Source organism: Lycorma delicatula, chromosome 3 (assembly GCF_047948215.1).
Source record: "Lycorma delicatula isolate Av1 chromosome 3, ASM4794821v1, whole genome shotgun sequence".
In the NCBI taxonomy this organism is placed as follows: Eukaryota; Metazoa; Arthropoda; class Insecta; order Hemiptera; family Fulgoridae; genus Lycorma; species Lycorma delicatula.
In genome coordinates this window covers 69,312,887-69,340,268 of record NC_134457.1, presented here as the reverse complement: position 1 = coordinate 69,340,268, position 27,382 = coordinate 69,312,887, and the positions used below count along the sequence as shown (strand labels likewise).

Below are 27,382 nucleotides of genomic sequence, written 5' to 3'. Positions count from 1 at the left end.
AAATTTATATTAAATCTGGAAAAATCACTCTAAATTCATCACATTAAGCAAACAAGCAAAACATAAATCTAATGTATTGATTGATTACACAATTATATACTTAAGGAGAGATGTTGTAAATCTTTTGATGAGCATCGGATGATTTGAAATTCGACAGAAGTGCTAATAATTAGCTATAAAAGACTTGTAGAAGAAACGTCTATTAATTTTTATGTGAGCCAATTACAATTTTTAATACTTTTAAAGTAAAAACTGCATTCTAATATTTAGTAAAATCAATGTATTTTACATTTTTAAAACAAGAAATTCACCAAAAATACATTACCAAAGCTAGACTATGAATAATTTAACTGAAGAACTACACTTACATAAAAAGGCAAATGGTACTGTTAAAATGAAATATTCAAATAGAAGATTGAATTTGAAATCAACTAATTAGAGATCAAATGAAACAATTAATGTTTCACAGTACAATAAAATTATAAAAACAATTCATTTACTCAGGAAAATACCTGATGATGCACAAAATTAATATAAAAAGTACCAGAAAATAAAATTTTCAAAGTGGATTAATATAATTTCAATAAAATAATGTTATGTTTTCAATTTCAATAGATTTATTACAAAAAAATTGTAGAAATAATACCTCTAATAGCAGTATAAAAGAATTAAATATAAACATTATAAATAAATATCTATAATTATTTAAATTTCAAATACAATAAGAATATAAAATACCTGTTCTTTTGCTTTAATACACTAATGTAAAAAAAGTAAAATAATGAATAGTATTTGTATAAATTTAAAAAATAATGACTGCAATTGTTCAAATTACTATTTAAAACGCCTAAACTTTCAAAGAAAATGGCAGGAGTTCCAAGATAAAACCAAAATTAATTTAGCAGCAGTTATTAAAATGGGAAGAAAAATATAACTTTTAAGATAAATTTATTTTAATACTAAAATTACAAGTGAAAGATAAATATTTGAACAAAGAAACATTGTGAACGAAGCAATTACTACAGAATATTTCTTTTAAAAAATCAGTTTTATATTTTCAAATTAAAAAAAATAAAGGTAATGATATTTCAATGGTAAATAAATTTATAAGAAATTAATTTACAAAAAATGATATAGTAAAAAATGTTTTTTTAGATTAAAAATAAACCACAATTGTTTTTTATTAAAAAAATTTACAATTCAGTTTCAACAGAAATATTGTTGCAGAGAGAATAAAAATTAGCTGCTCAGCAGCTAATGTTAAACAATGATAATTTTTTAATAAGCTGACAAGAAAAAGACAATCTATCAGGAAATATTAAAATCTGCAATTTTACTTTATTAACAAAAATTATATCTTAAGTTGAAATAACAAAATAAGGGAAGGATAAGTAATTAAAATAGGGTAAATACGATTAATATGCATAATAATAAGTAAAATTACTTACAGACAAATAGATCCATATAAATGAATTAAAACATGTTAAAATATATTAATATAACAAATGTATTAATAAATGAAAAATAATAGAGATACTGAAACATCTATGAAGAATTCTGTTAAGAAAATCACTTTTAAAAAAGAAACATTAATCTATTAGTAAAATAAGTAAAACATTTAAATGGTGTTTTAGTTAAAATAATAACAACAAATACATTAAAGTTTGTTGATTCGACTGTAAACAGGAAATATCAGAAAAAGCATTTTGAAATCTAATGAGATTGAACAGTAAAGATAGCACATGAATAAATTACGATAAATTTAATAAACAGACTCTCCTAAATCCCAAATCATATAAGTAAATCTAAAAACCATAATAGTTGGTAACCGTATCAAAATATAATTAAACTAATAGGAAACTGTAAGCTCCACTTTGAATATACACGGCAGGCAATAATTGCCATGCCTAAAAATCTAAACCATGGCTAATTATCTTTAATTCCTTCATCACTGAAAATAAATAAATACTTGTTACAACTGTAATAGGTCATATAGTTGTCCAGAAACCCAAAAAAAAATGACCCTGTGATGGATTTGAACCTAAACTCTCAAGATGTGAAAACCAGTTCTTTCCTGTAAGCTATTCTGGTACTCTAACCAGTAAATAATACATTACATCTCCACAATTAACTTACAATTGTGGATCACCAAAGAGTACAAATTTAGACAAAGAAAATGAAATACTATTAAAAGCAAATTAAAGGAATCATTCCTAGCATTCCCATTAATTACAGAGAAGTATGAGAAAAATTTTAAACAATATTTTTTAAACAGTAATAAGTGGGTATTGAACAACACAGCATTTTAAAATTGCAATTAAACAGAATGAAGGTAAAAATAAAGAGAAACAAAAAAAAGCCAAAGGTACTGAAAAATATAAGAAATTACAATGGTCATATTACAGTGTCCTAACAACATGGTTCATATTTTTTAATTTGTAAATTTTCTGTAACAAAAGAAAAAGTGTAATTCAGAAACCTGCTTAAGGTGGATTACTATGCTAATATCTATATAACTGTAGTTTTTCTCGTCTGCGGAACTGATATCTATACATAAATGCTATACATATATATTCAGACAGCATATGGATTTTCTAAAGAAAATGTTTTAAAAATGGAAATTGGTGTTTATCATTTTACTCAAACTAGAGTAAAAGTGAGTTTTTACTCAACAAACATTTTTGTTTATTTAGTGGTCAATTAATTTTTCTTATCCTGTTTGCTTAAATCACATCTTTAAATAACAATTAATTTCAGCAAAAAAAAAAGTAATTAGTTTAGAGGAAAAAATTAACTATTTACAAACTTCTCAAGTTAATTAAACTACTACTAAGCACAAAATTTTTACCATAAACCAAAAATAAATAAAGGTAAAACACCAAAATTTACCATTGTTTTAAGAACTCAATTCCCCAGAGATAAACCAAAGCAATTACTTAAAATTACTGCAGCCAGAAAGTAGTATTAAATTCCCTTTAAGATAGAAATATTTATAGTGAAGAAAGCAAAAGAACAGTTCTACAGTAAAAGAAGTTTTAAAAAATAAAAGTGCATTTTTTATAATATATTTATAATAAATATATGTTTTATTGCCATAAGAAAATAATCTTTTTTCTTACCCAATTTTAAAGCATATACTATACAAATAACAGATTTCATGCAGAACCAAGCCAGATTGGTTGTGGTGATATATTTACAATGTCTGCATAATATTTACAAATAATAACAGAGATGAAATTAGTAAAAAAAAAAAAAAAACTAATATTTACACTAAAATATTTTCTAACAAAAAAAAAAATACACCTTACATTTCAATATTTTTATACATATACCTTTTTTTGTACTTTATTCTTATTTCCTAGTAGCTAAAGACAAGAAAAATTTATTTTTTCTAAACCATGTTGTTCAAAATTATAGTAACTAATCTGGTTAAATAATGATTATGAAAGTTAAAAAAACAAACTAACATACATAATAAAAACTCCTCCTGATGCTGTTAACATTTTTAGTCTTGCCTGTGTGTTTGCTAGATAGCTTTGTTCTCACTACTTCTACTAATAAAAGTCAATTTACTTTCATTGTTGGTTTATATCAAGAGTAAACAAATTTTGGCTTGTGTATGAATAAAGTATAATGTATTACACAAAGAATTCAATTTTGTCATTTTTTTTACAAATAGACGAAATACATGTCTAATCAACAAATCAACATTCAAAACGTAAAGGACATTAATGAAAACAAAAACAGAAACAAACTGCATTAAAAAAATCACTGCAGTTGAGCCTTAGTTACTTTTTTCAATTCTTTTTCATGCAGTATAAATAATGTAATTTTTTTATAATTAATACATTTTTTTTTTGTAATTAATTCATTAATTCACCACAGAAGTTTTTGAAACTTATACGTGGGACAATTGAAATGGAATTTTGTAGCATGTGAAGAATACCATGCCTGATCAGGATTCAAACCCAAAACCTTTGGATAAAAGAATGAGATGCTACCACTCTGCCAATGAGATTAGCAATTATTGTAGGAAAAAGGAGATCATTATAATTTTTTTGGTGAAATCTCTAGATTGGAATGATTTATTTTTATTTTTATTGTTTTAGTACTATAAAAAAAGATAATTACATTCAGCATATGGATATATTCTAATTACAATTATTACAATGATCTTACATTTCTATTTTAAGTACGATAACTATATTGGTTATAGAGATCCTGACATAAGACAAAGTTACTTCAAAAATGGCTAGACTATTTCCAAGGACAACAAGATCCCATGACAGATTTATTAAGGAGAATGAAAAATAAAGTGGTTGCCTTCTTCAGCGAGTCAAATATGTAATTAATATATCAAGCCGACTGAAAAGTAGATGATATTCATCCTTAAAAGTATCACCTTTACTCTATTCATCCCTGTGACTGACTCTATAACAGACATCATTACTCTTAAGAAAAAGTAATTCTGGCAAGTACCACTTTTAACTCAAATATTTTATACAGATCATAGTGATAAGATAAACTGACAGAAAATAAATTATTGTAAAGTAGAAACAAAATGGCAATTATTGAAGCAATATTAATTAAATTGGTTTCCATAGATCACAAAAATAAAATAAGGCTGAAGAAAGTATCCATTTACTTATGTACTGCGTACCAATGGCATTTTTAGTTAATGATTTTGGAATCTGATGCTTTTAAAAAAAGACAGTAAAGGGGAATAGAATAACTTTTTCCCCCCACACTGTTACATTATTAAACCCAATCTGATAAATTGGTCTGAATTTAAAGGGTCTTTACATTATAAATTTTCAAGTAATACTTTATAATCTATACAACTTAGAAGAAATAATTTTACTATTTAAACCTGTATTAAGTAACCACAATCCCAAGATGATGTTCATCCATTCCAGTTGGCATAGAAACAATAATTTGAAATGACATCACATATTAGTAGTGAACAAAAACAATAAAACCAACACCACTGTTCATATATTTCATTAAAATTTAGGGCAAAACCAAAGACCAAGCTGCTCTAAATTAAGTTAAAAAAAGTATCAATAAATTAATTGATTTCAGCAGAAATTTTAAAAACCATCTCAGCAAAATTACAAGCAGAACTGAAACTGTAACCATCACTAGAGAAAATACAAAATTTTCTTACATATTAAAAATTTAAATAAATAAAAGAAAACAAATATTTTACAATCATGACAAAATATCTACACAATAATTTTTTAATAATGTGTAAAAACTATAAAAAAAAAAAACAGTTATGTATAGTAATAAAATTACACTAACTTATGGTTTGAAACATTTTTCTAAATAAACAAAAATAATTGTAATAAAAATAAGCATTCCTATCTATACATAAATATGTGATTATATATTTTTCCCGATAAGTGCTTTAAGCAAACTGAAGTGCAACAAAATCTACAGACAAAAATGACATGCAATACACACATTACCAAAAATACATACAAATATAATAAAAAAAAAGGTCAAACAACTAAAATGAAAAATAAAATATATTTACTTCACAGCCTTTAAAAAGTGGTAAAATATAGAGAGAAAAAAAAATCTGTAAACATTAATGTCATGAGTTGTAAAAAAAATATATATGTAGCAGTAGATAAAAATCTCAATAAAATTACAGTAAAGAGGTAACACAGCAAGGTATTTATAATAGTTTATAACTAAAAGTATTTAAAACAATATATAAAAGAGAAAATACCTACAACTGCATAAATTACTAATAATTTTACAAAAAAGAAAAACACTAGATTATATTCGCACAACTAATGCTGTTTGAAACTAAATCAATACAGCAATACATACACAAACAACTATAGGCATAAAACACACACACACACAAATATATCTAAATATATTATATATATATATATATATATATATATATATATATATATGTAAATATATACACTCTCATTATTTAACAAGTGTAGTATTCTAAATTATAAAACTGACTTCACAGGACGATTTAAAACAATAATATACGGCTCATAATGCATTTAAAGTTAACCAAAAGTAAATTTATAAAATCTCAAAACTTTTCAACCTTTATTTAAAAAGATGAAAGTGAGAAAAAAGATAATTTAATTAAATACTATCTGATTTTTCATAATTAAGTACAGGTAAACTATGATTATCTTAGATTTTCTGGTTATATATTAGAATAATTTTACTCTTTATACATGTTTTTAGTAAAACAAGTACAGAGAAAATGAAACTGAAAAAGCTAAGTCTCTTTTTTAATGTCAATACATTAAAATTAATATAAAACTTACTGGATCTCAGTCAAAATCTATTACACTATTAAAAATAGAGAAACACCAACATTTTACTAAAATTTCAGCTTCTTTCCATTTTCCAATATGACTTCTATCACATTTAGTAGGTCTACCACATTAAATAATAGTTAGAAAGAACAACAGTGGTAAATAAGATTACTTCACAAAATAAGAGAAGAAAAATTTTGGATTATTGATTCTTTTTAATAACATGAAGTTTTCTTTAAACTAAATGTATGTTCTATTTTAAAGCATAATTTTTCATTTAATTATATTTTTCATTGGTAATAAAAGATACAAGTTTTCATTTCAAATTAAATTTAATACAGAATCAAACCTTACTAGATAAAATTTGTTAAAATGAAAACAAATCTGTCAAGTTTGACATTATACAAAAATTTTATAGAACACTTTTAGAAGATTGAGGAATAAAATTATTAAAAAATAACTCGATAGTTGAATAGCACATTCTAAATCAACAGTGTGGTATATTTTAAACTGTCTTTTCAATATAGTAATATTTTGAATCAGAGATTAAGTCATCTTCTGTTGGAAGTTACTAGATGATTCCTATAAGTGAAATTAAAAGGCAGTCTGAATTGTTTTTTGTCTTTAATTTATTAAAATGCTGGGCAGTCTATTTTAGAGTTATCACCAAGTTAATAGAAAATTTGGTTTATATTTTTCACAGATAAGCAATTAATTCAATTTTTTATCTATTTGATGTCTTGATAGCAAACTGCTAAGAATACATTTTTCATGATATAATATTATTCATGATATAATCCTGCATTCATATATAAGTAGAGTAACTTACTAAATTGATTTGAGTCTAAATGTTTGTCAGGATTAGACCATACCACTTAGGAAAAGGGTTTTAAAACTAAAAATTGTTTCTAAGCATTCTCATTCCTATTTCATTATTTTATTCTAATAAAGAAGGGATTTAAATTATCATTAAAAAGAGGTGATAATAATGATTGGTTAATAAAAATACATGTAAAATTTCTCAGTTACGAACTACAGCCATAAGTAATAAGAAGGATGAAATAATTTATAGGTATCTAAGAACAGAAATGAATAAAAACTGAAGATATAGAAGATTAGTACAGAGATAGTGTAGTTATAGAAGATATAAATGTTAATATATGTATATAGATTATATTGTATGATATAGATGTTAAAGTTCACAAAGTTTTCAAAACTATGGGTTGAATTAATTCTTTCTCTTGTTATCCACTCATAATATAAAAAAATGTTTAACTACAAAAACAATGTTTTTAAGGGCATGTGTTACAATATTCAAGACTGTTACAAAAGGAAAATTTCAATCTAGAAACTGGAGTATGTACATCTGATTGATTACAATAAAAGGTAACGGATGGAATGTTAAAAAATTTAGATCAGATCTTTATAATAATACATTTCAGGTAATAGATAAAATTAAATTAGCAATGAACTTTTAACAATATAAATTTATTTTTTAAATATAGAAGCTGAAATTCAGAGAAATGTTCAATATAAAAACAGTACAGAAAGATCATCACGGTTGATTTTTATAATATATTTAATACAAATCTAGAAATAATTGAAGTAAATGAAGTAGATTTTGCCTACTTAAACTAATAACCGTCAGTGATGTTAAATTAAGTTCATATATGTGATGTATTAAAAGAATGACAATATTTTAATACATTAAATTTTAATGATTAAAAAAATGCACTAAAAATGAATTTTTTTATTCCAAAATAACTTTTTTTCTGATGATTTTCACGCAGGTATGTTTATTTAAAAAAATAAAAATTAGCAGAAATAACTTTATCAGTAAATTCATGGATTAATATGTCAATCTTTTTTCTTGAAACAGAACTACATTAAAATGCTAATTTTTTTTAAACTTAGGTTTATTTAACTTAGGGTTAAATAAGGTCAATTATTTATGAAATATTTAACTGGCATTTCATACATTTTGTTCATTCATGAAAAAAATTCTTAATTAAGAAAAAAAGTAGTTTCTTTAGTACTATCAGTTTGAAAAAACTAGAACCTATAATCAATCATTAACAAACTGAATGAAGCATTACAACTAAGTTGTAGAAACAAAAATCAATGTTTCTATAAGTAGTATTCATGAGAACTTGTCTTTGACTAAATGTCCAGAAATAGATTGAATGGATAAATGTCTTCAATTAGATTTTTTGAAAACTATAATGAATAAAATTTGATGTTAAAGTAAGAAATATATCAGGAACAAAAAATATTTTTTTTAAATTGTCAGGCAAAATATCAACAATGAAAATAAAAATTAATTTAACTGTCTGAAGTGAAGGAAAAATTAATACTTAAAAGATATACAGCACTAAATAATATGTACGATACATATAAAAGTTATCTTAGAAAATAATACTAATTGTCTTTGTAAAACAATTGTTGCAGTAATAATAGCAAAGCATTTTGAGCAATCTCTTCAAACTGAAACTATGAAACTACTTATCATGAAACATACATGAAAAAAAACCATTCAAACACAGATATATTACCAAATATCAGTATTGTCTTTTTTACCTTTGTTTGCCTGATTATTGTTGATTACATTTAGCAACTTTGGTCCAACAATAACATTAGCACCGTACTGTCGTCTACCTAGAGTATTCGGATTGAAGACATCTTTTGTTTCATCATTTGCCAATCTATAGCTATCACTTCTTTTTACAACTAACCGACCATCTTCATCTTGACCAAGAGAATCTTGAACTTTAACATATGCACCTCTTGGAGAATTAGGACTAACAGCTCTTGATAAATTCGCTCTGACTACCATACGTGGTGATAACGGACGAGAAATGGCAGGCGATTTAACTGGACTTGAAGGGGGTGAAGATGAAAGTTCTATATTAGATTTAATGTTTGATACCTTTGTTTGATTCAATAATATCAGTGGTGAAAGCGGACGACTTGAGTTAACAACAGGGGACATGCGACCATAAGATGATTTTGGAAAATATTGTTTCTGATTTGATGTACCAATTTTTCTTTGTGGTGATGCTGTCAGTGAAGGTGATGAAGGTGGCTTATCGTCAGATGTTACTGTCTTTTCATTTGAATCATTCTGAACAGGTTTATTAACAACAGGTGAAGCAGGGCAGGTAATTGTATTTTTATCAGATGTTACAAGCGGAGATAACGGTCTTGTGTTCTGTTGATTCGATATAATTTTTTGTGTAGTTTGAGTCAAAGTAGGTGAAATGGGTTTTCTATTTCCTTTTAATATCGGACTATTAGATGTAATAACAGGACGAACATTTGTAACACGATGTTGTAAAACTGGACTCGACGTAGTCGCAACATGAGGTCCAGGCTCAAACGTACCAGTAGTATGAATCGCTTTCCTTCTACGTAAACTGTCAGATGAATAAACAACTTTTCCCTCAGAATCTAATGTCACACGTGCCCCTAATCTTTTCTTTTTCTCCAAAGAGTCTGTTGCCGGCAATTCATTCAATGAGACATATTCAGATTCACGAGTCAGCACAGGAGAAGTAGGAACCAACTGGCGCACATCAGCAATTGTGACATAATCACCACTGTCAGTAGCTGTTCTCATTGCATTTAAACTGACCTCATCATCGCTTTGTGGTGGTGTTATAACACACATCGATGGAATTCTACTAGAATTAATGGTAGTTTTCACTCTAATTCTTTCTACTCTATCAACTCCTTCTAAATCAGAACATTCAGACATTTCAAGATCTAATGAAGGACTTGTTACAGAATCAACAGGAGAACTACAAGTATTATGCCCACTGTCTGGTGAATCACCACATTTCTCGGTCTTACTATCGGTACCTTCATGATGAACTTCTACAGTAATCATACAATTTGTATCATCCTTCATTTCACTGTTGTATTCGTCTTTTAATTTTGTTATATTTTCTTTTGTTAAATTGGATTTTGTAGATTCAATTCTTTTGATTTCATGTAAGTTCCGTCCTCTACAAGGATCTGTATTTGATTTTTTATCGGATTTAAAACTTGATGTTTCTTTCTTTAATGTCAATTCTTTACTACTTAGATTACCAAGTGATTTAACATTTCTTTCAGTAGTTAATTGGCTGCTTATTCTTTCTGGTACAATTGGAGGTGGTATCAATAAAGTTGTACAAACAGTACCGGCAGAACTAGCAGTAGTAGATGTTGAACCTTTACCAAATAATTCATATTCACTATCCGCAGTTAACGATGAATTATTATTACGACTCCCACTGAGTGCTGAAGATGATTGCATCGCTGGAAGAGGATCTTCTTCCCTGAGTGTTTTTAATCCACTATCCATATGAAATGATGTATAATAACCCTCGGTATCACAAGAATACATCGAACAAGTTTCACCATCATCTGGTGTCAAGGTGCTTTCACTAGTAACAGATGATGATGTTGATACCATTGGATTTCTTCTTCCATGTTTTTGACATGTGCTACCACTACTGATACTTGACCTGAAACCAACAGAAAGGAAAAAGTTAAACACTACAATATAAAGGTGTAATATAAGGTGCAGATATTTTCTCCATTTCTTAAACTGCTATGTGTATAACAGGAGAATGTTTTAAAACTTAAAAAAATAATTAAGTAATAAAAATAGTACAATTAAATAGGAGGAAACATTTTGCTTTAATGTGTTAACAATTCACCAACACTTGCAATAAAAATTAGTTGTAGTTATTACCAATTAAATTCATGGACTACTTTTAAAACCAAGTAAATCCTTCTTGTAACATATAATAGCAATGCAAAAATGACAGTAAGCTCAGTTAATAATGAAATTTAATAAACATTATTTATAGATATTCCATATATCGAAAAATAAGTAATGAAATAATCAGTTAAAAATTCTGGAAAAAAGTATCAAATAATCTAAATAAGTAATGTGAGAAAAAATTTGAATTAAAAATTAATATCTTACATATAATAATATCTTAGCTGACATCATAATAAAATATACAAATATTATGAATCAAGAAAAAGTAGCTGGCTAATTCAGCACTGAATATCACAAACTCTAAACTGATTCAAATCACTTTTATATTATGTATTTTTTTTTAATTGGCCTTTGGAGTAGATGGGATGTGATATTATATATAAAATAAAATGTAACACATAATAAATAAATTTTTAAAAATTATCAAAAAATACTTGCAATGGAATAAGCAGAAGGGACAATAAAAATTTAATTTTCATATATTTTCTTTTCATTTGTTTTTGTGCACACTGCACAAAAGTAATTTTCAAAATAACAATATTAAGAAGTAATTAATAATATTAAGAGGAGAAATTCAATAGATATATGTATAACAACAAATAAAATTATCAACAATAGGTTGTTGAGATTACAATGTAAAAAAGAAACTAATTTTATTTATTTTGAAATTACATTAAATTAAATTTTTCTGTTTCAAAAATACTAGTTAAATAACAAAGAAACTTAATTTTAAAATATTTATATAAGGAAAAAAATTTGAATTATTTAGATTTGTAACCCATATATATAGAATATTATTTATTTCTGTTAAAAATACCTTCACAACTATAAAATATATGTGAGCGAAACAGTAAACTACTCAATCAGAGTTAGTCTTTCTGTAGGTCAATTATCTAATTATTTTCTCCTTTGCCTATCCTTCAACCCTTCTTTCTTAATTAAGGAAGAAGAAGTTTTCACTACCTATCCACTAGATACGGTGGAAATAATTTTCAACCCCACCATTGCCCATGTACCACCATGCTGAGATCTTGTAGCCACTGACACAGACCTTCTTTGTCAGGGATTATTAGAATGGCAGCTCTACACGGACTGTCTGGGGTCTCCTGCCCAGAGGGTTCCAATAAAATTTATACTAAAAGTTGAGGGCTTTTCAGGTAGAAAAGACCTCCTACTATTATTTAAATCCAAATCTGTCAAACAAATAACAGAAATTTCCTAACATATAGATTGAACACCAAAAGTGAAAATTATGCTTTCTTAACCATGTGCTTAATTTACTTTAGGTTGCAATAATGATGTATTGTAATATTGTATTGACACTTTTTATATGTCATATACAAAATGATTAAAAAATCGATACTTTTAAACACAGATCTAACTTTAAATATATTTAAAATTTTCTAGTTTATTTAAAACATGTTAACTTCAAGTAGGGGTTGAATCATCAAATCTCAATGTAAGATTTTATTATACTAGTGTTTAAATTCTGAACCATGAAAGGTAAAGAGAAATGAAAAATATTTTTTTAATTTTTTTCACAATATGAAAAGAACACTTTTTAAAGTTTTTTTAAAGATTTCTCCTTAAAAAGAAATAGATAAAAACTGAAACCTTTAATAGAAACAATTTTTTTCAATGAAATTCTAAACAGGGTTGATAGTTTTCGCTTCAAGAAATTTTTTTATTGTTTAGGAAATATTTTAACAAAACCTTTATAAGCACAAAACTAAACACTAAAACATTTCAATAACTTCTGTCAAAAGAACATTTTCTTAATCCTTTAAATAACCTTTTCAACTTGCCTTTTAATAACCAATCTTACTGTTTAATTCAGTTAAAAATCGATTTACTTTTACCAATATTTTCATAGCAGAAATATTGGCTCAACAGTAGTTAAGATTCAAGCAATGTTAGAATATGAAGAAGATTTTATGAATTTATTTAAATACATTAATTAGTCTATAGCATTTTATAAATAAATAAAAAATTGTTACAGAAGAACTTGGCTTAAATACTATTTACACATATAAAGCACTGAAAATAAAAAAGCTACAATACATATTTAATAAATAAAAAGTTGGAATCTAAAATAAGAAACTAAAAAAATCTTGCCAATATAACATACCATATATTAAAAAAAAAAGATAAATAATTTTTACACGTGCACGTTTTAATACATGCACATGCTTAAAATACTAAACGATAAATCAGTATTTTTAAGGAACTAACAAATAAATAGGTTTGTTTTAACTACCTCAACAGAAAAGGGAAGTATTACTGTTAACAATAGGTATTTAAAAAAAAATCTGACATCAAACTTATAATACCTTCCTGGCATTGGTTATTTATTTTTAAATACTGAAAAAATGTGAAAAAAAGTGATATACATGGAAGAAGTTACCTAAAATTTATTTTTCTGATAGGAGTAACATATGATAAAATTTTATTTAAAATTATCATTATGTAAAAATTACAAATTTCTCCATATACATGAATCTCTGTACCAAATTTCATCAAAATCAATTTATCCAGTCAAAAGTTCTTAAACTTCAAACATGCCAGCACATATGTATAAGTACATACAAACATTACCTTCCATTTTTTTTTGTTTTCTGGCATCCCTGGGTCAAGAAATGTAAAAAAAACCAGATATTCCACTCTTTTGACTGATTGCAGCACATATTTTCCTTCTTGCAGCCCAGCTCTAGCGCTATGATGCCAGGAAAGTAAAAGGAAATAATTATGAAAAAGATGCATCATGGAATTAGAAGGTAAAGTTTATAGAAACGGAAAAAGTTTAACCATTATGAATCTACGATTTTGTTTTGTGTTTTAAGAGTGTGTAGTGAAGATAGTAATAGATTTCAATCTCCTTTAAAGATAAAAACTTATTAGGAACTACAGATTACTTTCAATTTGTTCTTTCAAGATAGTCTCTCCCCAATATTTCATATAGTATCATTTGTAAACGAACAGAAAATGACAGCATAGTACCTAGGTTGATGGCTAGTTGCTGTAGACTGGCCACTCTCTGAAGAAGCACTCCAGTTTCCTGAAGAAGAATGTGGTGGGGGTTCATCTTTATCATTATCCCACTTCCGACGAGAACGTGATAACGACCGTTCTCGTAGCCTAACGGCTGGTTCACTGTTTTTTATTAACCTAAGACGAGATCTACCCCATTCTTTCAAGCTTTCTAAATGAGATTTCTTCTCAGATGGACTTATCATTGCTCCAGATTCTGGTGTTGATTTACCAAAATTAGTATCAGAAGAATCACTGAAATAAAATAAAAGAAATAAGTAAACCTACAAACACCTATCAAGTAATAATAATTATGGCATTCTAAAACTACAGTTTTCTATCAATATTACAAACTGTTAGCAAGAAATTTCAGATAATCTGAAAGCTTACACAATGATATTAATATACTGATTAAGGTCAAGAGAAATTAACACTACTCTTTTACAATAAAGTAACAGAAACAAGGTTAAAGATGATAATGATAAATCCATTAATAAAAAAAAATTGTAATGATAAATATTGACAAAATTTAGAAAACTTATTCAGGAGGTATATTAAGAAAATCTGAAATAAAAAATTATTAGTATAATTAATTGATAGATACTGATGAAATTTGTAGACAAAATAAGTTTACTACCCACCCGGCTACCCTACTTTAAAAATATAAATACAGTTTATTTTCTTTCCCTCCCTTAAGCTATAATGCAATATCAAAATCTGAAACTAACAAAAATAACTACTTACCACACAAACAATTACTCATCTAAAAGTCTCTACAACAACCACTTGAATCTATACTAGTACATTACTATTCAACCAAATCACGAAAAATATATTAAAAAATTATAAAAGTTTATTCTACAGACAATTTTTTCTTCATTAAAAGTATTTAGGACGGTCACACTTTTAAATTTTAGACCATTAAAGCTGATAGGGAATTCTAAAAAATAAAAACTAATATAATAAATACAGAAATCTTTTAAACAAAATAGTTATTTTAATCATCAAACATTATGATAAAATAAGCTGGAAAAGAATGAATTACAAATATAAATTTCAATTAAAAATTCATACATATTTAAATGCAAACAGTTAGGATTAGTTTTAAACAAATGTTTTTTCCGTTTAAGTTATATAATATATAGGTTATTTTATTTTAAGCAATGGTAAAAAATATTAATTCAACAAACAAAGCAACAAAAATGTTTAAACATTCAAAATTATTTTTCAATTTTCAAACATTTACAATCAATATTCAATTTCAAATGCAACATACGGAAAATATTCAGAATAATGCCCACCAGACAGTAGCAGCAAGTTCTTTTACATCGGTGCCAGCAATTGTATTACGTCTTTTCCCTCGGCTTCGTCTGTGCTTTGATCGTCTTCGTGAATCTTCACACTCTACATGCATTAAAGAACGTCTAAATGCAGACATTCTGTTAAAACTTCGACCACTTATATCCACTGGAACCACTTCTGCAGGAAACCTAAAAGTAAAAATCCTATTTGAATAATCAAAAACAAACGTAATAACCGTATATCCTATGCAAATCTGTATATGGAAAATTAAAAATAATCTTGAATTTGGCATAGTCAAAGGTATTCATATGAAGTATGTAAGAGGAAAACTCTTAACCTAAACCATTGCTTGATATGATATTCAATGTACTTGGCTCATGTATTAGGAAATACAGAAAAAAATAGCAGAGGCAAAAACAAACAACGCACACACTAAGGAAAAGACAAGTTGATGTTCCTAATATAGTGCATCTGCTGTCATACAGTTATTTTATTGATTACATTACATTTCATTGCTTAATTCATTAGGCACCTCAGTGCTAGTTTGGCTTTTTGTGAACTGTCTTTGACAGTTCCAAAGGCAGCTACCACTACCTTCAATAAAGGAGCAACTGTTTTTCCAACTACTAAATAGTGATGGAAGTAGAACAGCAACTGATCCAACCACCATGGAACTCATTCAAAAAATAAAAAATAAAGAGGGAAAGGGGTTGATCAACCCATACAAGAGAGATTGTCTCAGATCAGAGAATACTAGGAGTATTAAAATGTCTTTCCTGCTCCAGGAGCAAATGTCAGGTTGAAAATAACAACTATAATAACAAATTTTCAAAGATTATTTACAATACCATGTAAAACATGTGTACATAGACACAAACAAACTTACAGATAGCCTAGTCTTCTTGGATGATGGCACTTGAAAATTTAGAAAAGGAGTTAGGAAATGTTCCTCTCCTTAAAAAATAATTTCTATGAACTCCAAAAGGCAAAGATATTTGATAAATAATTTTCTAAAACTAAAATTAGGAAAAAATAAACACCTAATACGGCATCAAGTTATTCCAAATGTACATTCATATTTAGCTTGGCTTCATTAATAATATTTACTCATTAATCTTTCTGTTAGTACACAGTATCTGTAACATTCTTTAACACACTAATGATAAAAATTAAACAGCTGGTTTTCCAATTTAAGACACATGACAACTAAGTATAATAAAAAAAAATCTCTAATGATTCTTGCACAGTATATCCCATGCAAGAAAATTTTTTAAATCACTTAAAAACAGACACTTTTTTGTGATATCATCAGCAATCTGACTTCATAATTACAGAAACTGAACACTTACATTCAGTATGTAATAATATATTTGAGTCAAAAATCACAAAAATAAAATATACATTATTAAATTTAGCACATACTTCAATGCAACAGCCTGCACTTGTTCTTCAGGAGAAGGCAGCCTATGATCAATATCATTTGACAATTCAGGAACAGCCACACGATGTGTACAGTCAGGATCAACAGTGACATCACCAAGTGCTTCCATTGAAGTCCACATGCGCATATTTGACACCACTGCCGGCTGTAACATCAAATACAAAAAAATTATCAATTACTTTATTTTAAAAAAACACTTTCATTATGTTCAAACTTGTAATTTATATAATTACGCAATACAAATATTTTATCTAAAATAATTCTTAACAGTGAAAATGTTTAGCATTAAACAAGTGTACATAAGCCAGTGTAAAAATGAGAACTCACAAATAAATTAAAAATTTTAGAAATTTACTCAGCTTTGCAAAATTCATTAATAAATCACTCAATATTACCCAAAAATAAATAAAAATCAAATTTATCATCAAATTATATATTTTTTAATTTTATTTGAGGAAGATTGACTAACTCAAAACACCTCATAAACAAATTTTCTGATTCTTTGAGTCCACTGCAGAACTTGTCCTACCATAACATATCTACCTATAAATGAGAAGATAAAACCCAAAAATTTGTATTTCTTTAGTTTTAAAGGACCTCAGATTATAGAAGGACAAACACCGATCCACTTTTCCTGGACTATTAACACAATACACAAATGAAACACACCAGATGAAATCTATATAAAATTTTACAGGTAATACCAGGAGCATTACAAGAGCAGATATAATAATAATTGGGATAAGCGCACCAACAGTACATGCAAGTAACCTGTAGGAGAAAAGTCAGATTACATTAGCACTACACTAGTGGTAACAATTAGCAAGCTGGCTTCCAGATCAGCTGGTCTTATATCTTCAATTTCTAGCAAGGACTGTGATTTTTTCACCAAAAAAATATTCAATCTTACATAATTCCCAAATATACTGAACTAGTTTCAAGTTTGGCAAACAGATCAACTTCTTATTACTTTACTAGTGTCTAAAAATATACCCAGTAAGAATTGCTCATGATTTTTATTTGAGCTCTGAGTCCTCCAACATTAAATCACTTCTTTAGAACACACAGCTTTGACAGCTGTTTTAGCTAATGCCATGTTAAATCTACAAGTTAACCTAGTGAAAAATCAATCCTAGACCCTCTGGTATAGCAGACAAGCATGTTACTGCTTGTGTCACCAAGCAGTGACAGACTACTTTATGATGAAAAAAAAATGTTTTTATTTATAGTTTTGATTTTGTACCAGAATTTTGATGGATTATTACTAAATTAATACTAATAAATTTCTATAATAAAATATAAAATAAAAATCACTTTGACAATTTTGTTGAAATTGGATAAAAAAAAATCTGATAATAAGACCAACTATGAACACTATAAAGATCCCACCACTTTAAACTAATAAATCATACACATCATATGAGACAGGAGGTTAATAGGCTATCTATCTTGGAGAAATATCTACAATGGACAAATTTAGTACATTTTAAATTTACAATTAAACAAAGTTACTTATAATTCTCTAGCCCCTTACTAAAATAAAAAATAACTGTTATAATGTATTCATAAAGAAACTGTAATCTTTCAATAAACATAATAAAAATAAATTAATAATTCACAATCATCAAAATGGATAATGATATCACCATTTTGACACTACAAACAAAAGGTTACATAAATAACAACTGTAAGCACATAAAGATGAAAAGGGGCATAAATCCAGCATGTTCATTAATTAGCAAATGGGGTTTGATGTGAGTGAAGTGTCAGTTTCAGTAACATAACATTAAACAAACCACCTGCTACCCACAAACTAACATAAATAAGTACTAGTTACAGCAGTATAATTAAATAAAACAATGTACTACTGAAAAAAAAGGCTTCTAGCATTAAATAACATAATTTATAAAATAAGTATTGTAGAAGATCATATAAATAAAATTATTAATTTTATTACCTTTTTAAGATAACACCTTTTCAATCAATTACATCAACTCAACAATGTAATAGCAGTTTGTATAAGTCACTGAAATGATTCTCCACAATACGCAGTACTAAACCTCAATATTAATAACAAAAACTAATCATAAATGTTAAGTGAAATATGCTCACATTCAATGAGATTTGTTAATGTCTAAGTTTTATTACCCAAGTTTTCAATAACATTTATCTTGTTAATTCATTAATGTTATCATTAATACCAAAAAAATCAGAATACTTGTTATAAATATGAGTGTTAAAATATTTTATACAAAGTAAAACATTTTAATTCAATTATATTAATTTATTTTATAATAAATTATATTTTTAACAATTATGTACAACATAATTAAGAAAAATCAAAAAATATTATATTTTTTTTTATACTTTTTTCTTAAATCAGTTTCAACCTTTCATTAACCTTATTTTATTTTACATTCACTGTAGGAATACAATTCATACAATAAAAACAGCTTATCAAAAATGCTAAGATGAGAAATCTGAATCTTGAAGTAAGAAAAATAATGAAAACCTGTATCTTGTAGAAAAAAACAATGAATATCTCATACAGATTGCTACCAAACATGAGGTACAGTTTTATAGACTGCAAGAATATGTATTATTTTTATACTGTAATTTTTCTAATTAATTTTCTTGAATTTTCACATAAAATATTTTGAATATCAGAATGACTTTTTGTTTAAACATCATTACACTGCAAGAAACCAACATATAGAAATATCAATTTTTTTTAATCTTCAAATTTGGTAAGGCAACATCATTTTTGTGTAATAAATTTCTCACTTAAAGTGCCATAGAAAAAATTATAGCAGAACCACAAAAGCTTCCACTACAAAACAAACTAAAAAGAATCATCAACATGAGTCTACTTGAAGGGTAAGGTTTGAATATAAAAAAATAAATTTTAATAATTGGTCATCAGCCCAAAAATGCTTCTTTGATTTTTAAAATGTAATCATTTATTTCTGATCAAAGTTTAGGCAGTGTCACGGATAAGCGAGGGGAGGCTCTTGCAGAGCTCACCTCCTCACTCAATCTGGTCAGCCTCAATGATGACACCCCCACCTTCTGGAGAGGAGAACGAGGGTCGATCCTTGACCACGCATACGCTTCAGAAACGGTGGCTTCACTTGTACAGGAGTGCGTGGTGCTGGCAGATGACTTAGGGAGCGACCACAGGGGATTGTGGGTAGAGTTGAGTGGCCCACTTCCAGCCAGAAGTCAAGCGACGTGGTATGTTGACAGAGTACATCTTGAGGAGCTGAAGGGGAGGCTTACGAAAGTATTCAATGAGGATCGCAGGTGGGAGCTGGATGCAGCAGTCCAGGAGGCCTGCCACCTTGAACTTCAAGAAGCAAGACGCCCCAAGAAGAAGGTTTATTGGTGGACCGCTGAAGTCAGGGAAGTAAGGGCGGATGTGCAACGGGCACGCCGCCGTCTACAGAGGAGTAGGGCGCTGGATAGAAATGACGCAAAAGAGCTGACCCAACAGCTCCGCGAGTCTAGGAAAAAGCTGAGGCGAGTGATTTGGAGAGCGAAGAGTGAGTCGTGGAAGAGTCTCCTTGACCAACTGCAAGAAGATCCTTTGGGACAAGCGTATAAGCTTGTCACCAAAAAGCTGGGAAGGAGACTGCCAGTCATCCCAGGAGAGCAAATCAACGGAATAGTGGAATCACTCTTCCCCAGACCACCGGCCGTCGAGTGGCAGCCAATAGGAAAGCTAAGGCGAATCTCGCTTTAGGAGCTGGAGGGAGCAGCGGCAGCGCTCAACCCCAAGAAAAGTCCGGGACCGGATAGAATTCCAGGGGAGGTGGGCAAGATGGTGGTGGGGGCATTCCCGTGGACGGTGCTGGATTGTTTTAACCAGGCCTTCAATCGGGGTGCTTTCCCATCATGCTGGAAGAAGGCACGCTTGGTACTTCTACCCAAGCCGGGGAGGAATCCAGACCAGCCAGGATCTTTCCGTCCACTGTGCTTACTCAGTACACTGGGCAAGATGAATGAACGTGTCGTGGAAAGGCGGCTCTTGGCAGAGGTACAGAAGCAAGGGGGACTCTCCCCTCGTCAATTTGTATTCCGGAAGGGCATGTCAGCGGTCTACGCAATTCGTGAGGTGGTGTACTCTGTCGACGCAGCAGCAAATGGTACGCGGCGGACAAGAACGATCCCGGCCTTGATACTGTTGGATGTCAGAACACCTTCAACAGCCTGCCATGGGAGGTCATCGGGCAGGCGTTGAGGGCGAAAGGAGTCTCCGGACAACTTCAAGCGATCATTAGTAACTACTTAAGTGACAGGGAAGTGTGCACGTTCACGGATACTGGCGAACGGGTGTTTCAGATGCGAGCAGGGGTCCCGCAAGGTTCTGTGCTGGGCCCTCTCTTGTGGAACAACACATATGATGGAGTTCTTTGCCAGGCTTATCCGGAGGGGGTTGAAGTCTTCGGATTCCCGATGACCTGGCCTTACTGATCAAAGGAAGGGATGAGGCAGGTGGAGACCAATGGAAACATTGCCTTGGCAATGGTGCACCATTGGATGGTGACTCACGGTCTGCAAATAGCACCAGAAAAGTCGGAGGCGCTGGTGCTTGCAGGTCGACGCCAGCTAAGGGAGATGCGCTTCACCATCGATGGTGCAGAGATGAGCCAAGTCTCGAGGGCCAAATACATCGGGGTCAGGATGGACAAGCGCCATTCATTCGGACCTCATGTAGAGGAAGCAATAAAGAAGGCAGAACAACAGCTGAGGGCTATCTCGAGGCTGATGGCGAACACAGTAGGGCCACGACAGAAACGTCGACGAGTCATAGCTGCAACCGTGACATCAGTCCTATTGTATGCGGCCGCTGCATGGAAAAGGGCAGTGGCGGTTCAGAAGTACAGGAGGAAGCTGGAGGCCACTCATAGGAGGCTGCTTCTGCGGGTGACATGTGCCTACAAGACGGTCTCCTATGACGCGATCTGCGTCATTGCGGGAACGCCGCCAATAGACCTATTGGTTGAGGAACGATGCTTGCGATTTGAAGGCCTAAACAAAGAGAATGCAAGGGCGCAGATCATGGCCATCTGGCAGCAACGGTGGGAGCCGAGCCAGGTAGGACGGTGGACTATGCGTCTAATTCCGGACGTGAGTGCTTGGGTGGAACGAAAGCATGGTTAGGTTGGATACTGCCTCACTCAACTACTTTCGGGCCATGGGAACTTTGATAGCTATCTGCATCGCTTCAAGAGGAGGAGAACGGCGGGTTGCAGGTACTGTGCGACAGCCGAACACACCTGGTTCAACTGTGTCAGGTGGGAGAACGAGAGACGTCAGATTCCGGTGGCCTTAACACCAGATAACGTCGTCAGACACATGCTCCTGAGTGAGAATGGATGGAGGGAGGTAGAGAGAGTGGCTCGTCTCGTAATAACAGCGAAGAGGCAGGAGGAACCCCCTTGACGTGCACACGGCCCTCGATGTCAAAAGAGGCGTCGAAATGTGTTTTGTTTGTGTAGTTCTTAATGTACTTTGCTAGGTTAGGAACTTATGATTGTGTATTATGTGTCTTTGCTCATGTTGTTGTTGGATTATACAATACGGGACTGGAAGGGTGCTCTCCTGCGGAGAAAAATTCTGATCACCGGAAGAGGTGATTAGTGTTTTCGAGGAGGCACGAGAAACCCCGATGGGATGTCCGAGTTCAGACGAGCTAGGGAGGGCAGACTGCGCTGCCATGAAACCCTGAGGCGACTGTGTTAAGCTTTTTAGCGTGGGCTGGTCGTCTTGGGAGTGTTTAAAAATAAAATAAAAAAGTTTAGGCAGTACAAGAGAGATTATTTAAGCTAAAAGTTTTGGGATAAATAGTTCATTCCATCATAAAAGTATGCAGTGCAAACAACTTTTGCACTGCATACTTTTAAAAGCCAGATAACTAATACTCTATATACAAAATTAATATTTCTCTATAAAATTACTATATTATTTTTAATTAACAGAATTTTTAAATTACATTAAAATTTAGAAAATACATCTTAGTCACTGATTTGGCTTTTTGTACAATCCTCAGGTAGTAGAGTTCCTGTATATGTTCACAGGTAGAGCTGCTAATCCACTAACGTAGCAACTACCCCATCAGTGCTGCAGTAGATACAGGTTCATATAATGAGGATGCAATTCTTATCAAGAAGCAAAGATAAACATTTAATTTATCCAGGACAGAAAACATGTAGGAGATTAATCTCACAGGGATGAAGGAATTTTTTAAACTTGACTTTTAAAATATGTACTGAAAAAAAGGTCACAATGGCTAGTGGTACTTACTTCTAGCTAAAATATAAATGCCACATATTATTTGGTTGAATTAAATAATCATAACTTCATAAATAAAGTAAACTTTACAGTAAACTTTTTATTTTATTTTACATTCAGGACGCCACACATTCTTAATTACCTCTCTATTATATAAAGAAGAAAAATTATTTATTAACACATATAAATAATAAATAATCTATTATGGTGCTGCACTTCTCATTCAGACAGCTAGGTGGCAAGCTGCTACATTCTCATGCTCCTTTCTTATTGTGAGCTACTCCCAAGATATTTTTAAGTAGAGGTCTTATTGAAATTGAGGACAAAGTTGTAAGTCTTGGTAAAATGTGTTTATGTGATTTTGGTTTACCAATATCAATTCATGATAAACAATATAATGGAAACCCCTATGATACAATGTTCCAAAATTATTTTAATATCAATGAACTTCCAGAGTACATAAATATTAACCTTTCTAAATTAATACCAGATCAGCACCAAGCATATGATTCCATCACTCACAATATCCATAGTGACAGGCATCATCAGGCATTGCTGTGACCCTCCTCACTGGTGGTAGGACTGCTCATTCAACTTTTAAATTACTGTTAAATGTATCATTTGGACAAGAGTCAGTTTGCTCTATACGTAAAAATGATCCTCTTGGTAAACTTTCCAAAATACAAAACTTACTATATGAGATGAATCTTATTTTGGCCAAAATACCCCCACTACTTTTTCTAATTTTTGAAAAAATTTAATACATTCTTCTCCCCCCCCAAAAGTAGTACCTGTCTACCAAGTTTGAAGACTATTGTAAAACGGATCCTAAGACCAAATCCACACCAACATACATATGTATAAACATCTGTCTGACAGAAAAAGACAATTTTCTTAGATTTCTTTTTGACCAATCTATATACTTTCTTGCTATAAATATAGCTGCTACAGCGGCACATATTGCTATACCTGGGAATGTAAAAAATGTTGCATTTTTTACTTACATTTAACTGTGTAACTGTTACACTACATTTAAATCTTCATGAACTATATAAGTAGACAAAAAGGATATTAATGACAGTTGAAGATGATATTATTAGAAATCACTTATACTCTTCTCCATACTTAATACATATGATAAAATAATTGCTACTGCAATACATGTAATACAGAAATAAAGGTAAGACAATAAAAACCACTTTGTATAACCTTATAATTTTTGTAGCATTTGAACTACGAGACATTAACGACAGTTATGAGATTAGTGAAGAAGCTGTTTTATGATAAACAGTAGAACAATCAATCCTACTGCAAGCATGTCTCTTTCTTTTTAGCACATTGTTTACTGCGCTCTTAAACAGCCAATGAGTATACATGTTTGATTATGTCTTTAGACAAGTTTGAAACATAAAGATGATTTCATAGTAAATGGCAAAAAATCAATGGTGATGTTTATCCGTAATTTCTTTTTAGTAATGTATATAATCTTATTTTGTAACCAAAATTTAATCGAAAAAGGTAATAAACGTAAAAATTGAAGAAAACATTTTAAAAGAAATCATTTTTTTTAACTACCTTTTAACCTATTTAACTTTAAGATTTTTTAACCATGGAAAAATAAAATAACATGCCATATTAACAAACAGTCCAATAACCAATATTCTGTTAACAAATTCTTTATAGACATCCTCATACGATTTTGGATCAATGGTTTTCAATATCAATCATTTATTGCTACATAAATGTTGAAAGTTGGATAAGACAATGTGTATAATAATTACTAAACAATTGATTTACTAATCATCTAAATTATCATCATCTTCCAGTTTGGGGTTTATTTTTTTTATTATCAGTCAAAATGTCACCTTATTACCCGCACTTAAACAAAAGGGAATTTATATAAATCATTTATTATCGTAATATTTATGAAATTTAAAATCACAATGAGTGGTTCATCTTCATTTAGGAAAAGATTTGGATAAAGCTTAGATTATTTTTCTGTGGGAATCCTGATTTCCCTTTGGTAAAAAAGCGATAGTTTCTTTTTAAGTATTATTCATTTTTAAGTAGATTTTTTAAAAGTATTATTGACTAAAGGTAGAGGTATGAGTAATCCACTAAGTAAAAAGAAAAGAACTGACCAGTCTCTCAAAAATCTTTTTAATGTTAATGTGTAATATACGTACTACAATAATTATTGTGTTAATGTTAGTACAGACAAGGTCAAAACAACCACCTGTTGAACTTTTTTATACATAATGGTACGTAAATTAAAATTTTAAAAATTATTTTTCAAAAATGACACAGCTATCAATCACGAACATCGAAAAAGTTCATAATTTTGAGAGAGAAAAAACCGATTATAATAAGCACAGAATTTATTCCTACTTCTCATTCGATCTCTCACATAAAACACACGCTGTCTTCCTCTTTACCAGATTCACAGCATGAGCGCCCGCGTGTTTGTATGTGTACATGTAAACGTGAATGAAGGAGAGAAATAGCGGCATGCCAGCGTGCCGTGTTAATAGACAGAGTTTATGGCAGGTTTAGAGGGTGCGGCGCCGGAATTCCAGTCATGGTCAGTCTGTCTTCATAAACAATTGCACTTTTTAATGTCCGCTGATTATACCGACTGATACGTCTTTTCATATTTTCCCCACTCTTTCTTTATATACTGACAATATTGACAAAATTTAAATTTAAATTTTACATTCATTTCATTTTTAATATGACTATATTTAAAATGTATTATTATTTCAACGACTAAACGACTGATCTCGATCAAAATTAAATTGAAAACCGACGATACGAAAAAATAAATTTGTCTTTTATGTCAGAGATTTCTCATTCAATTAATTATTTTAAATCTATTAAGACAAGATACAATTATTCAAATATTTCGAAACATTAAGAGATGAAAAAGACTAGTGTTAAATAAAAATATTCTGAATATAAAATAAAATAAAAATATTATTGCACTTGAATTTATCTCCTACAAGAACGAATTTTGAAAGATTATTTTATTTATATTTTCTTTCAAAATCTCTGGTTATTTATAAGCCGGCATTATTATAATAATGAAATAATCAATTATCATCAATCAATGTCTAGCTAGATTGACCAATTTGGACTAACAGTAGAAAAAAGTTGGGCTTTAAAAAGATTCGCACAGTTACTTCAAAATTAATAAAAACTAAAAAACTTACTTTGTCTAATCATTTTAATTTATGTTCACATTTTTACCTTTATGGATTCTCACAGAACACCTATTCAAATTCGTCAGTTATATTTGATGAGCGCACAATGGTTTTCTTTTTACAAATGTAGAAAACTATTTTGATTATCTTATAATCACTGAAAAACTATTTTCTACTTTTTAGAGCAATATCGTTTTAAAAGAAAACCATTGTTTTAATTTTTTTAAATTTATTTATTTTTACTTCCTTGTACGAAGTAAAGTTAGTATTGTGATCGTGAAAAATTTCAGTTTTCAGATTTCAATGGAAATATTCATTTTGATCATCCCTGAATCCATTTTGACTACTTTCGGCGTGACGTCCGTACGTACGTACCTATGTATCTCGCATAACTCAAAAACGATTAGCCGTAAAATGTTGAAATTTTGGATTTAAGATTGTTGTAGCATCTAGTTGTCCACCTCCCCTTTTGATTGCAATCGATTGAACCAAAAATGTCCAAGAAAACCCAAAATCACAAAAAAATTGGATTTTGAACTTTTTCTTAACTGCAGTGATAAGCCCTCATTGAGAGCTTTCTGACGACATATCATAAGTGGTACTTATTTTCATTGGTACATCGTTATATCCAAATAAAATTTTAATTAATGAAATATTTGGATCTTACAAGAGAAAAAAACATCGATTTGAATTCGACTTCATTTCATTTTTTTAGCTTTTTTTTTTTTAATTTAAAAATATTGATTTATTAATAATTATTAACCTGTAATTGCAAAAAAAATTTACAATAAATAATAATCCAATAATAATAAAAAAAAATATGAAAATTCATCAGAAGTTATTAATGTAATAAAATTTTATGTACTTTTAAAAATCTGTGCATGTAATTTAATAGGCATTATTATATGTGCATATGTAATCGATTTGGAGAAACATCTGATTATTTAATATTAATTGAAAATTATAATTTCGAATCGTATTATTTTTGGATTTTTTAGTTTAATTTCTGTTTAATTTTACCTAAATTAAAGTTAACTACAGAGTG

At 29.6% G+C, this 27,382-nt stretch overlaps 1 protein-coding gene across 2 annotated transcripts in view; it reads right to left on the bottom strand.

The window, feature by feature from the left end:
• Positions 1-27,382, bottom strand: part of gukh (NHS actin remodeling regulator GUK-holder) — a 529,549-nt gene that overhangs the window by 8,738 nt on the left and 493,429 nt on the right. The window contains exons 3-6 of one of the 2 annotated variants that reach the window (XM_075359939.1): positions 16,825-16,988; positions 15,402-15,590; positions 14,071-14,355; positions 8,880-10,810 (exon numbers count right to left, since the gene is read on the bottom strand). In XM_075359939.1, the coding sequence (XP_075216054.1) occupies positions 8,880-10,810; positions 14,071-14,355; positions 15,402-15,590; positions 16,825-16,988 (2,569 nt within the window). The remainder of the gene's footprint in view (positions 1-8,879; positions 10,811-14,070; positions 14,356-15,401; positions 15,591-16,824; positions 16,989-27,382) is intronic. The other variant, XM_075359940.1, reaches the window with a different exon arrangement.